The 11,801-nt window shown below is 39.8% G+C and overlaps 2 protein-coding genes across 8 annotated transcripts; both read right to left on the bottom strand.

Annotated features, from left to right (window-relative positions):
* Positions 1 to 3,361: 3,361 nt before the first annotated feature.
* On the bottom strand, positions 3,362 to 10,294 carry nSyb (neuronal Synaptobrevin). 6 transcript variants are annotated; one of them, XR_011442730.1, is made up of 8 exons: positions 10,240 to 10,294; positions 9,318 to 9,792; positions 8,631 to 8,706; positions 8,228 to 8,378; positions 7,960 to 8,118; positions 7,849 to 7,900; positions 5,595 to 6,068; positions 4,879 to 4,972 (listed from the first exon to the last, which is right to left on the bottom strand). XR_011442730.1 is itself a non-coding variant. In XM_070279884.1 (7 exons), the coding sequence occupies exons 3-7, from the start codon at positions 8,657 to 8,659 to the stop codon at positions 4,791 to 4,793; spliced, it is 573 nt and encodes a 190-aa protein (XP_070135985.1). In that variant the 5' UTR covers positions 8,660 to 8,706; positions 9,318 to 9,792; positions 10,240 to 10,294; the 3' UTR covers positions 3,362 to 4,790. The 6 variants fall into 6 exon arrangements, 2 of the variants coding, with proteins under 2 accessions (XP_070135985.1, XP_070135986.1); XR_011442731.1 differs by having other exon boundaries at positions 9,318 to 9,789; positions 10,240 to 10,285; XR_011442732.1 differs by lacking the exon at positions 5,595 to 6,068 and adding an exon at positions 6,272 to 6,397 and having other exon boundaries at positions 4,920 to 4,972.
* Positions 10,295 to 10,496: 202 nt separating this feature from the next.
* Mettl2 (methyltransferase-like protein) lies at positions 10,497 to 11,789 on the bottom strand. 2 transcript variants are annotated; one of them, XM_070279713.1, is made up of 2 exons: positions 11,440 to 11,566; positions 10,497 to 11,384 (listed from the first exon to the last, which is right to left on the bottom strand). In XM_070279713.1, exon 2 carries the CDS (start codon positions 11,309 to 11,311, stop codon positions 10,577 to 10,579), a length of 735 nt encoding a protein of 244 aa, XP_070135814.1. In that variant the 5' UTR covers positions 11,312 to 11,384; positions 11,440 to 11,566; the 3' UTR covers positions 10,497 to 10,576. The 2 variants fall into 2 exon arrangements, with proteins under 2 accessions (XP_070135814.1, XP_017100403.2); XM_017244914.3 differs by lacking the exon at positions 11,440 to 11,566 and adding an exon at positions 11,573 to 11,789 and having other exon boundaries at positions 10,500 to 11,384.
* Positions 11,790 to 11,801: the final 12 nt, after the last annotated feature.

Genomic DNA, 11,801 nt, shown 5'->3' on the forward strand with positions numbered 1-11,801 from the left:
TTATTGTCCATATGAGCTAGTATTCGGTAAAACAAGTAATTTGCCAAAACATTTTAATAGCATAGATAGTGTAGAAGCACTATATAATATAGATGACTATGCTAAGGAGAGTAAGTATAGATTAGAAGTAGCCTATAAAAGAGCTAGAGTTATGTTAGAAGCAAATAAGAATAGAAATAAACTACTATACGATCATAAAGTAAGGGATATAGATATATCAGTAGGTGACAAAGTTTTATTAAAAAACGAGACAGGTCATAAGTTAGATCCTAAATATACAGGTCCGTATATAGTAACGGAAATAGGAGATAGAGATAACATAGTAATAGCAAATAATAAACATAAAAAACAAACAGTTCATAAGGATAGATTAAAAATCTTTATTTCATAAATTGCACTTAGTATGGCCATACAAAGACACACATACATAGATAAATAAATACACATATTCTTTTAATAATTTCATTTTCTATGATTCTAACCACATAAAACAAAACAAATAAATAAAAAAATGTATTAATTAAAAATTTTTATTATCAAAATAACTTCATTATATTACGTTATTTTTCAAAAGGAGGGAGATGTAGTATGCACATATATTGAGTACCCACTGTACCGAGAGTACTTAAAGGGTGCGCACTGTAACACTTTGTTGCAGTGTTTACATTATCCAAGTTCCGGTCATAAAACCCTAAGTGGCCGAAATATGAACCGATCGATATGCCTTAGCCCGCACACAGAAAGTGCTAGTGTCAGCATAATCGTAACAAACGGTCAGCATATGCATACCCCTCGCGCCTCCACTTGAGAGCGCATTACAACATATATTATTATATTTCTTTATATATTAGTACATAGCCGTCTCTCTGCCGCCGCCTGCGAGCAGCGCTGCTACGAGACTTAGTCTTAATTAGACTTAAGAAATATTGTAAAAGATCAGAGACATTTTGACCGTTGGAGCGGCACCTCAGCTGCTCCATCTAAATGATGGAGCGGCACCTTTGCTGCTCCTCCTGAATAAAATCCAACTAAAACCAATCCCCTGGAGTTATCCTATCACAATATACCTTAAAATGTAAAATTGAACCGATCGGAAAATTTTAACACATAATGTATGACAAATGATAAAAATCCCCCAATTTTTTAACAAAAAATGTATTTTTAAAGTGGTAACTGAAACTAATAGTAATTTTACTTGTGTAATACTTATTTTATTTTTTTATGCTTAAGTATCTTAAAAGTTTAAATTTGGAACAAAGAAACTTTTCCCCTTCATTATAAGAGTGTCAATGACAATTTATCATTAGAATAGGTATGCTACATATATAGCTTAGAAGTGTAATAGGACACAATAAAATATACTTAATAGTTAAAGCTAACTTTTAACTAGTTTTACTTACTGTGTAAAAATATATTTTAAGTTTTAATAAACTAATTGTAGATGGAAAAATCGCGAATAAAATGTGTATTTCATGACGACTCTATAGATACAACCCGATTATTTCAACGTTATTAAATTACACACCCGCAATTTTCTACACTTCAGCCTGTAATTGGAGCAGGAATACCTCTACGTGCAACCTGCAATTTGCAACAGTTGGCCGTTTCGAGGACAAACTCCCGATTCGCGATGCCAGTGAACTGGGAAAAAGGGACTCGCGAGCAAAGCAACACGGTCCACCAACTGAAGCTGTGCGCAAATGCTGCGCCGTATTTATACACCGCTCAGAGATTTCTCCGCATCCGTATTCCCGATTCCGGAGCAAGGGGGTCGATAGTGAAGTGTCCTTAACCGGAGATGGGGGTGTTTGCGCATGTCCTCGCCGGGAAATTGCGACGAAGTTAATAACAATAAACAAGTAAATTTGTTAGTGTCCAATGTTCCGACAATAACCTTTCCAGGATATAATCCTGCAAATAATTTTCTGATTTTGGATATTAAGGGGGTAACAATTGTGATTAAATTAATAATCAAAACTTGAACATAAACTTTGAAAAAAAGAGTATATTATTATGCCACACTATTGTCTATTAAAAAGAAGGTATTTTTTCTCTATATCGTATATACCCACTTCCTATACTTAATGGGTATTAAAAAAGCAGGAAAAATGCAAATAAAATTTGCAGGTGTTGCGATGGCAGCTGGGCCTTCGACTCGACGGCTCTTTGCAGCTGTTATTGTTTGCCCTCCGCCCCCCCAGGATTTGGATGGCGGACACCTTTCGTAATTGGGTTTCATTAAGGGCCGCCAGTTGGAGCAGCTTAGGACATAAAAGAGCCGAGTGGAGGGCAATGGGTTTCCGTTTCCTTTCCGCTGGGAGGCTCTTGTTAGCGGTGCTCCAATTTCTCTGTCGCCTGCATTGTCAATAGATTTTAATCAGGTGTGGCAAATGTGGTAAACAGACGCCCCTGCACCCACCCAAATCTAGACTTTCCACCTTCCAGACAGGCTTTTATTTTCAGTTATCCTATTGGCTTGCTGTCTCCGTCCCAATTGTTATTTATATATGCACCCACATGTGTCCGGAATCCGGACACTGACTCGGTATCCCTCTCCTGGAGTCTAGTGAGCAATTTAGCTTTCCACGAATCGCGGCGCTGAATAATATGCTACACTTTTTGCAAGATCCTATTTTTAGGCGCATCCTTAGGTTTGATAATTTAAATGGTATGAGAGACTAAGAGACTTTAACATTAAACCCGCAATTAAGGCATAAAAACACTTTTTGTTTTATTTTTATTTATTTATTTAAATAATTATGTATTTTCGGGGTGCAATTAATCATTAAATTAATTAGTAATATTATTGTTATATACGGTTCATATATATATATATATACTCTCTCTTCCGTCTGTTCTTTTAGAGTTTGTTTTGTCTGTTCGGCTCGCCTACGGGATTTCCATTTTGTAAGGCCTTTCCCAGAGAATCCGAATATTGCAAGGCAATGTTCAGGAAACCCTAGCCCAGACTCTGTCTTTGGTGTCGTGTATACATTGTTTTTATTTGTTTTTTTTTTTTTTGCTTTCGGTTAAAATCCAAACAAAAATCGAAACGCTTTTCTAAACATTTGTCATTGGTTATTACATACATATATTGATTTATATCTGGTAATGGTTATATGCATGTGAAGTGTCTGGGTGAGTCTTGTAATGGACATTGAACGAGATTCTAATAAGCTTTAAGGGCGACATATTGTACATGCTACGAATATTGCTAAAATACCTGCATTTGGATTTGGATTTTCGTTATATTCCCATATTATTCAGGGGTTCATTTGTTATCGATTTTGTCGATGCCTTCATCATTTTGGTTTAGTAGGCAAAGCACTTTGGGCAGGCGCTTGTAGAATCAATTAGTAAATACATTAATCGTTAATATAGGTTTATTTATTTTTCTTTTCATTTTTCGAACAAGGTAAGTACAATATGTGCTACGACGAATGGGATGACGGGTCTCAAAGTTTCAAAGATTTTCTCAAAGCAATCGGTTCTGAGTCTTCTGATTTCTGATGATCGTTATGGGGTTCTGAGATTGTAGGTGGTGGAGTGTGTGAGATCTAAATATCATATCGTTACATGCATATACACACAGATATATCGTATATGCCTAGGGTATTCCTCCTCCGACTATTACTCGTAACATTGAAATATACATACATATGTTAATTGCCTCTGTCGTCTCGGCCTGCTTCGAGTTAAATAAACAAATCTGTTCATAACCAACGTATATTGTGTGTCTAGCGCTTAATTTTTAATCGTTGAACTGTTTGGTTTCATCTTTCAATCGAACCCTTTCGAACAATATGTTTCTTAAACACAACGTTAATGATTGCACAATAAACATAAAGCTGCAAATAAACCTCATTTGTATATTTTCACTAGATTTGTTTTCAAATATCAGATCCCTCCATGACTACACTTGCTTTTCTAATATGTTTTGTTACTTAGTAAAGTTCCATGAATACATTTAATTGTCAATTATTTTTGCATATTTTTAATTGGTTTTTTGTGTCGAGTTTTTTGTCCAAACCGATTGCAGGCTTCAGGCTATATGGCATTTCGATTTTGGTTTCTATATTTCTGGATTACACACTTCGAATATTTGTTTCAAATTTTTTGCGTAACTTTACTTAGGAACAAAGCTGTGTCTTCTCTATATGGGATTTTGTTCCGAAATAGTAGTGTCTCTTCATTTCATCTAGTTAGTACATCATTTATTTATATATATTTTTTTTAGATTTGCTAAGGAAACTGAGTTCAAAGAGCTGCGAACATCGGGAAGCGACCGCCTGTCCTCCTGCTCCACTGGCGCTCCTTGTTGCCAGCGGAGCCTAGAGATCCAAGTACAATATAGTATTAGTAAGTGGCATAGTTTTCTAGGGTTTTTTTTGGTTTTCTTTTTTCGAGTTACTCGTAAATATTTTCAAGTTCCATATATTTATAATTTATTTATATTTATATATACCTTTTTTTTATGCATGAAATAATGTAACCATAAACAAATTAGCAACAACTTTAATTTGTCCGGAGCGTCTTCTTTAGATTTAGTATTAATATTATGACATAAGTTACTTAAAACCTCTCTCCCGTTTCTCAACTCGTGCCCATCAACATCGTTTAAGTGGAAATTATTATTGAGTTATTTGCAATTCTCGAGATTTTCTAGTATAACTGAGTTTTCCTTTTTGGTTTGGTTTTCGGTTTCCGCCACATCGGCAATCGTCATCATCATCTTCAACGTCATCAAGAAACTCCTGGCTGGACCTCCTGGCTGGATGGCCTTACGTTACTTATACGCCACCGTGCTCGCCACCGGTTGATCCGGCTGATCCGCCTGCTGCTCCTCCGTCATCCACCAGCGACGACTGTCCTCCGGCGGGCTGCTGCTGCGGCGGCGGCGGTGGTGGCTGCATGTACTGCGGGGGGTACTGGTACTGCGGCGGCTGCTCCCCGCCTATGAGGCCGAGTTTATCTGTGGGCGGGCGGTAAAGGGGGTGGAACAAGTGGTTCTGATTAGTAGTCTGACAATACAATCATTTCTCCATTTCTTCAACTTCTTTCAGTCTCGAATGACAATCACATCGATACATCGAATATTATTACACTTCAATGGTTAAAAGCTCACTCATGACGCAATATTTAGATATAAATATATAGATATTATATAGCACATGGATTGTGGAGAATGGGAGGTGGATATGGACAGGGGGCGGGGCAGGAGTACAGCCTGGCTGGCTGCATCCAACGAAAAAATATTTACACAGAAGGCTGTCCCCCAACCACCAATTATTAGTCCTTCGTTAGCTTCCTTCTCTCAGCTGGTTGGTGCATTAAACTTAGGCCAATTCTCAGAATAAGTACAACATTGAATCGAAACAAATTATAGAACCATAAGATTACTAAGCACACAAAGACATCTATTAACTCACACACATGCAGCTAAAATCATACTAGAGAACGGAAAAGGAAACGAGGGACAGCGGAAATGGAAACGTAACAGAAACGGAAACGGTAACGGATGTTTGGAATAAAGCTCAGGTGTCAAAATACACAGTATGTTAATTTGGCATTGCATTTTGCTGTCTTTTGCTTACAGTGTATGTCGAATTAAGTCGTAATATCAATGGTACTAAGAAAGTGTGAAATGTTTTCTTTTCTTCTAAATTTTTTGTTAATTTTGAGACTATACGAGAGTATGTTTCTACGGATGCAGCTTGGAGGTGGTGGTTAGTCGATGGTTGCTTGGCTGAATAGTTTTAGTAGTTGTTGTTATTGTTGTTGCTGTTCAGTTGGTGTTTATAATTTTTCGGAATTTTTGGAAGCGTTCTATTGTCCAGTCGCCACTTCATCCGACGGACTCTGTGGGATGTCGGTCAATTTCTCGGCCAATGGTTTCTCGAGTGTCGGTGGTTCAGATTTAAGTGTATGGTGGTGTTGTTGTAGTTGTTGTGGTTGTAGTGGTGGTGGTGCGGCTGAATCGGGTGCAGATGCCGGAGGCAGAGCCGGAGCCACCTGCTGTTGAATGGCAGGAGGCTGCGGGGCAGCATTATCATCCGACATGTATGGTTCTACGAGAAATTGTTCGGTGAATTTATGTTGCATTTTGTTTTGCTTTCAATGGATCATATTTTAAAAGCAAACATATTAAATTTTGAGTGAATAATAAAAATCTTTAAACAAAAATATATATAACTTGGTAAATGATTTCTTCAACGGGTGCACCTAGCGATAAACGTTGCGTATAAAGGAAAGTTTCAACTGTCGTTTTTACCTCACAATTATAAAGTGCTTTTTTAATATTTGATTTAAAAATTTGATTTTTTTTGGTATATTGTGTTGAATAAGAAAATTGTACAAAGAAGCTAAGGCGTTCAGTGTATTTACTCTTCGTCTTTCTCTGTAATTGTTGAAAAAAATTGTACAGTGTATTGAAATATTTGAAATTAATGTGAAAATATTTAAAATAACAAAAGTAACTTAATGAAATTGCAGAACTTTATGCTTTTGCTTTGGTTCGGTGGCACAAGTATAGCTAGCTTTTATATTAAATTCAATTTTATTGGATGACCTTTGCGTTTGCTTTGAATTGAGTTTAGAATTTTGTAACTACCGGATAGTACTACGATTACTGGGTTACGGGAGTACGGGGCTACGAGTTGGGTATTTTACACAGGACATGGCACAACTGTGTGGCTGTGGTTGTGGTGCTACTGTGGCTGATATTGTTGTCTTTTTCTGCGCTTGCTGTTTGCTGTGGTGGATCGCCAATATCAGTTAATTAATGTTAACAGAAAAAGAACGGATAACGAAACACTGAACAAACCACAAACTTTACGGTTACGGCTTACTGCTTACGGCTTTACGGGAGTTACTTTAGCTAGTTAGAAACACAGAACTTAAGGTCCTACGGATACAAGCGCATATCGGTTCACCTCTAATCCGACGGGTTGCTGATTCAGTTTCGGATCGGATTTCAATGAATTTTTTTTTTTGGCAACACTTTGGTGGGGCAGAAAGAGGTGCGATTTGCGATTTACGATTTACGATTTGGAGCTAAAACAGCTTTTGAATTGTACAGGTAAGGCAACGATAACGAAACGATAACAACACACGACACGGCATCAAATCAAATCATTACCGAACCTGTGCTTATGCTCGTATGGAACCACATGATGATGTTGGTCTTGGATATACATATGTTCGATACAAGGTACATATATATACCATATTGTTATAGTTCTAGTGGTGGTTGCTGAAGCGCATGATATGGATGCGATTGACTGATCGATCGGTTAGCATTTTATATATCATATTTTGTTATTATTTAAAATTTTGTTTTTTTTTTTTAAATTTCGAGTTTTTGCAAGGCATCGAGTTCGAATCGGTTCAGCGAACGATCGTCAAGGGTCAGAGCTCTACTCATAGCGGTTGATATAAATGAGTTTGAATTTTGGTTTCGATTTGGATCGTAATTGGGTTGATTGATTGACTTTTGATTTTGGTTTCGATTTGCATTGCATTGCGGCTAAGTTACTAGTTTCTTATGGATTAGTTAGTTAGCAATCTACATAAAGTTACCTAGAGAAAAAAACGGTGGCAGAATTAATTAATAAAAACGCAATTTAGATTTAGTGTGTGTAACGAAGGCTAACGAAATCAGCGCTAAATCAAAAATGCCAACTCAGGAGACAAACACAATTTTGGTTTTGAGTTTTGGTATCGTTTTTGAATAGGTGTGGACGGTATCAGTATTTCCAGGTCTGGGTCTAGACTCTAGAGGGTGTATCTGTGTGTCTTGTATGTCCAGGATATGAGTAAGAGAACTGGATCCCGGCACGATCAACTTACTTGCAATGATACCCACGACAACCAGTCCAATCACGCCCATGATGATCATCATCTAAGGTTATAAGAGTTTGAGTTTCGAATTGTTATTATTAATGGTATCCATGAACAGACCTTCAAGTTCTGGAGCCAGAATTTCCTCTTGAGCTTGCCCGCCTGCTGCTCGAACTGCGAGGCACCCTGCTGCAAGGCATCGGCACGATCGTCCAGCTCCGACAGCTTACTGTCGCGCTCCAGCACCTTCTCCACATTTGTGCGCATGATGTCGACCACCTAGTCCAGAATGCAATATTATAATGATGATAGTAATATATATGATAATATAATTATATGAAACCCTAGATTAAGTGTCTATATTTAGATTAGAAAACTTTCCACTCACCTCATCGACCTGCGCCTGTGTCTGCTGGAGACGCTTCTGTGCCGCAATCTGCTGCGGATTGTGTGGCCCGCCCACAATCTCGCCATCGCCGCCCTCTCCGGCCGGAGCTCCGGCATTTGGTGGTGCATCGCCAGCTGGTGCAGCGTCCGCCCTGTGGAAGGAGGTGGCTCGTCATTAGTATCCTTACCCGCCAAGTGGTGCATAAAAATAGCTTGTACCAAGACTAATCAACTCCCTACGGGGGTTCAAATTAAATACGTTTTGGGCTTGAATTACACAAAAAAGAGTGGGTGTGTGCGTTGGGTTTCTAGCTTTATCTTGAAGATACGTGTGGATTATAGACTGTGCTGGAGTATATATCGTTTATATGTCTAGCCGGCTACCCTTAAAGAGCGGCACTTACGGTTCCTTGTTCTTGTCTTTCTTGCCCATTTCAGAGCCTCACAAAAAACTGAGAGCTTTACCTCGGTTTCTGTGCTCTGCTAGGGGGCCAAATGAAATTAAATAATTAATCATAAATAATAAAATATATTTTACTATAGTTTAACTAACAGTATGCTACTATTTCCGCATCTATTTGGCCAAGAATCCCCAACCCAAAATTAACATACAAATTGTGTATCACATATATCCGACTCTGCCCCCAACAAAGGAAAACAAATCAATATTTCAGCCTCACTCTTAGGGACGAGAATCTTTGCTTTTGTTGTACACTTTTGATGGATGTTTGAAATAAAATATTGAAGGAGCTCGAAGGTAAGAAAATAAAGTATAATTTACAGGTGCAATTAGTTACTTTGCATGTCCTGACTCATTATTGATTTTGCGGTGTGAGAGTCTTGGCCATGTGATGCGGCAACGTCATCGTCGCCGTCAAGTGATTCATTCTTGGGCTTGAAAGAAATTGAAATTGTAGCTACAGCTGCTAAGTCTGTTGTTTTATGGGTCTCGGCACTTGCGGAAATGAAATGTCCGACCCACGCTGCGTATACTTAATGCGGCTATCAAAATAAGAACTCCCCCTCTGTGCGAAAAAATACATAGGACCCTCCTCCAAAACGAAGAAAACAAATCAATAACGTCCACTTACATTTCTGTGTTGGGCTGTGTTTTCGGTTCGGTTTCTCTGAGTGGTTTCTTCAGGTGGTGCTCTGGCAGCCCGTGGTGGTTGTCTCTACAATTTCGGCTGGCGGTGCGACGATGATTCTAATGATGATTGCTCTATGCACTTGCTCTATTCCAACGTCGTCGCCTGCGGAGGTCGGAATGTGGTTGTGGCGGTGGTTATGATAGTGGTGGTATGGTGTGGGTGGTGCAGCTGAACTCGCTTCGTTGTTTTTGTTGTCGAGGGTTGCGCTTTCGCTTTCGCTCTCGCTCCGTTGCCCTTTCTCACTCGCTTATGGCCAGAGAGCTTTTTCGCCCCCAATCGTCAATGAATTTTCACTCCACTCCACGGGGGTATCGGCTGGATCTGGATCTGGATGTGTATGTGTGTGTGTGTATGTTGCCACGACAGCCTTTCGAAGGAAATTCTCTGGCTCAGCGCGCTGGAACTGTCACGGCTGCTGAATAGAGTGCGAAAATAGTTGTAACTATTTTTAGTACATCCAGCTTTTAAAAAGGTTTCTAAATGTGTGTCTATTTATCGTCTAAGACGAACAACTTGGGTGGTGCAGCAGCACGCCCACTTGTCCTGCAATTTAAGGACTTTCCCTGCTGCACCTATCTTTATTTCTGTTGCATGTCCCGAGGGGCATAAAGGACTCTATATCTTTGTGTGCTTATTTCGAGAAACACTTGCAAATGCTTTTGGGAAAAAATCAATGAAAATTCACATGCCAAAATTGTTTCAATCTTTTGGAAGAGTTTTCATTAACTTTTAAGGACTATTTGGTTACCGAGAAGTGGCACAATACTTTAAAACCCCGAGGACAACGCAAGTTTACAGAATTATAGCCTTAAATAATATTCTTAAAATTATTTTACGCAGCACAAGAAAAATTTTCACTTACGACGTTTTTAGCCAACTGGGAAAACTTGCAGCTTTCCTAACTGTTATGTGTATTTGGGGAAAAAGCTCGCTGGATGGACGAAGGCGAATTCCTTTTTCAGCGAGAAGCTTTTCCTTGCCAGCAACGAGTCAGAATAAAGGAGCGAGTCGTAAGTGCAGGAATAATTTGAAATCAAGCCGGGCTTTAAAATCTTTAGTTTATTTATAATAGTCATTACAACAGAAATATAAGCTTAAACTATAATTTATTAAAATTGCGACTAATTAAGGTAAAAAGTTTAGGGACAGGCAAAATTATAGCACAATATCATGGTAACTACTTTAAAACTAAAACAAAACTATAAAGGCTTTCTAAACTTTGTCTGAATCCAAACGCGATACATCTTCAAGCCCCTACCGCGGTTGACCTGCAACCGTCTGTCCACTATGAGTTGCTCCTCTAGCAGTCCCGCCTTGGTCAGCATATCCCGCAGCTCCTCCTCGGTGAAAAAGTACACCATGGTTCCATCACCTCGTACATAGAAGTTGTCTTCGAGGCACTTTCCCGTTTTGAAACGCAACTGCGCCAAGTCATATCTGCCATAGTCACGAAACAGGAGCAAACCTCCAGGCTTCAGGTAGCGATAACAGTTTTCCAGGACACGCTGCATTTTCTTAGGCTCAATGGCCGACAGGACGAAGATCATTACAATTATATCCTGCGAGTTTTCCTCGAAAGGTACCTGCCACTGGTCCAAAGTGGCGTCCATAACAAACACCTGGCATCTTTTCCCATCGAACTGTCGTTGACTCTGAAGGATTTCAATTGCTCTCGCCGAGAAGTCACAGCCAAAGACTTTAAGGTTTTCTTCAGAGCTGTGCTCTAGTAAAGGAAGAATGGTATTTCCCACTCCGCAGCCCAGCTCAAAGATACTGCGTTCCTGAGGTGTTTTCGTTTCCAACGGAGCCAGCTCTGGAAACTCGGTGAAGAGCCAGTGACGATCCTTAAAGAATCGATTGTCGTGTATCCCATAAAAAGAGTCCCAGAACTTTGGAGCCTCCGACTGAAAACGATCCTTGTCCTCCTGGTTCATCTTGCTGGCTGAGTTCTTGGCCACCGCTGCCTGTGCAGCCTGTTCCTGCTCCTCGTCCCATTGCACGTGGTCCCTGATGGAAAGAACGAATTTAGGGTTTTAATGAATACGGAACCAAGGATATGTACCAGGCATTAAACTCAAACACCTCGTGCGCGTCCGTGAGCAGCCGCCCACCTGCCCCGGCTGGCTTCTTGCGCCCTCGAGTGTGCTCCCAAGTTTTACTAGCCAGGCGCCGCAGCTGGAAGAGGGCATATTTACCAAGCATTGTGCTTGAAGACGTCTTCGCTGTTGGTGAGCAGCCGGGTGCCGAATTGTGGACGTTTCTCGGTCTCTCCGGCGGGGGTTTCAGTCATTGCACAAGGATCTCCAGCTACCTGTTGGAATTAACCATTAAAATTAAAACAAAACTATGTAAACAGCAGGCGGCGAGGTCGGCTCGGAATGGTGTGACCAGACAGTAGGCTATCGATACCTATCGAAGGTTAGG

This window comes from Drosophila bipectinata, chromosome 3L (assembly GCF_030179905.1).
Source record: "Drosophila bipectinata strain 14024-0381.07 chromosome 3L, DbipHiC1v2, whole genome shotgun sequence".
NCBI lineage: Eukaryota > Metazoa > Arthropoda > Insecta > Diptera > Drosophilidae > Drosophila > Drosophila bipectinata.

Excerpts from the sequence above, each read along its gene's own strand:
- nSyb (XM_070279884.1), bottom strand. The coding sequence starts at position 8,659 with ATGGGCAAGAAAGACAAGAACAAGGAACC. Across the intron at positions 8,119-8,227 it reads CACAGGCGCAGGTCGATGAG|GTGGTCGACATCATGCGCAC; the intron begins GTGAGTGGAAAG and ends ATTCTGGACTAG. Across the intron at positions 7,901-7,959 it reads TCTGGCTCCAGAACTTGAAG|ATGATGATCATCATGGGCGT; the intron begins GTCTGTTCATGG and ends TTATAACCTTAG.
- Mettl2 (XM_017244914.3), bottom strand. The coding sequence starts at position 11,667 with ATGACTGAAACCCCCGCCGGAGAGACCGAGAAACGTCCACAATTCGGC. Across the intron at positions 11,385-11,572 it reads GTCTTCAAGCACAATGCTTG|GGACCACGTGCAATGGGACG; the intron begins GTAAATATGCCC and ends TCTTTCCATCAG.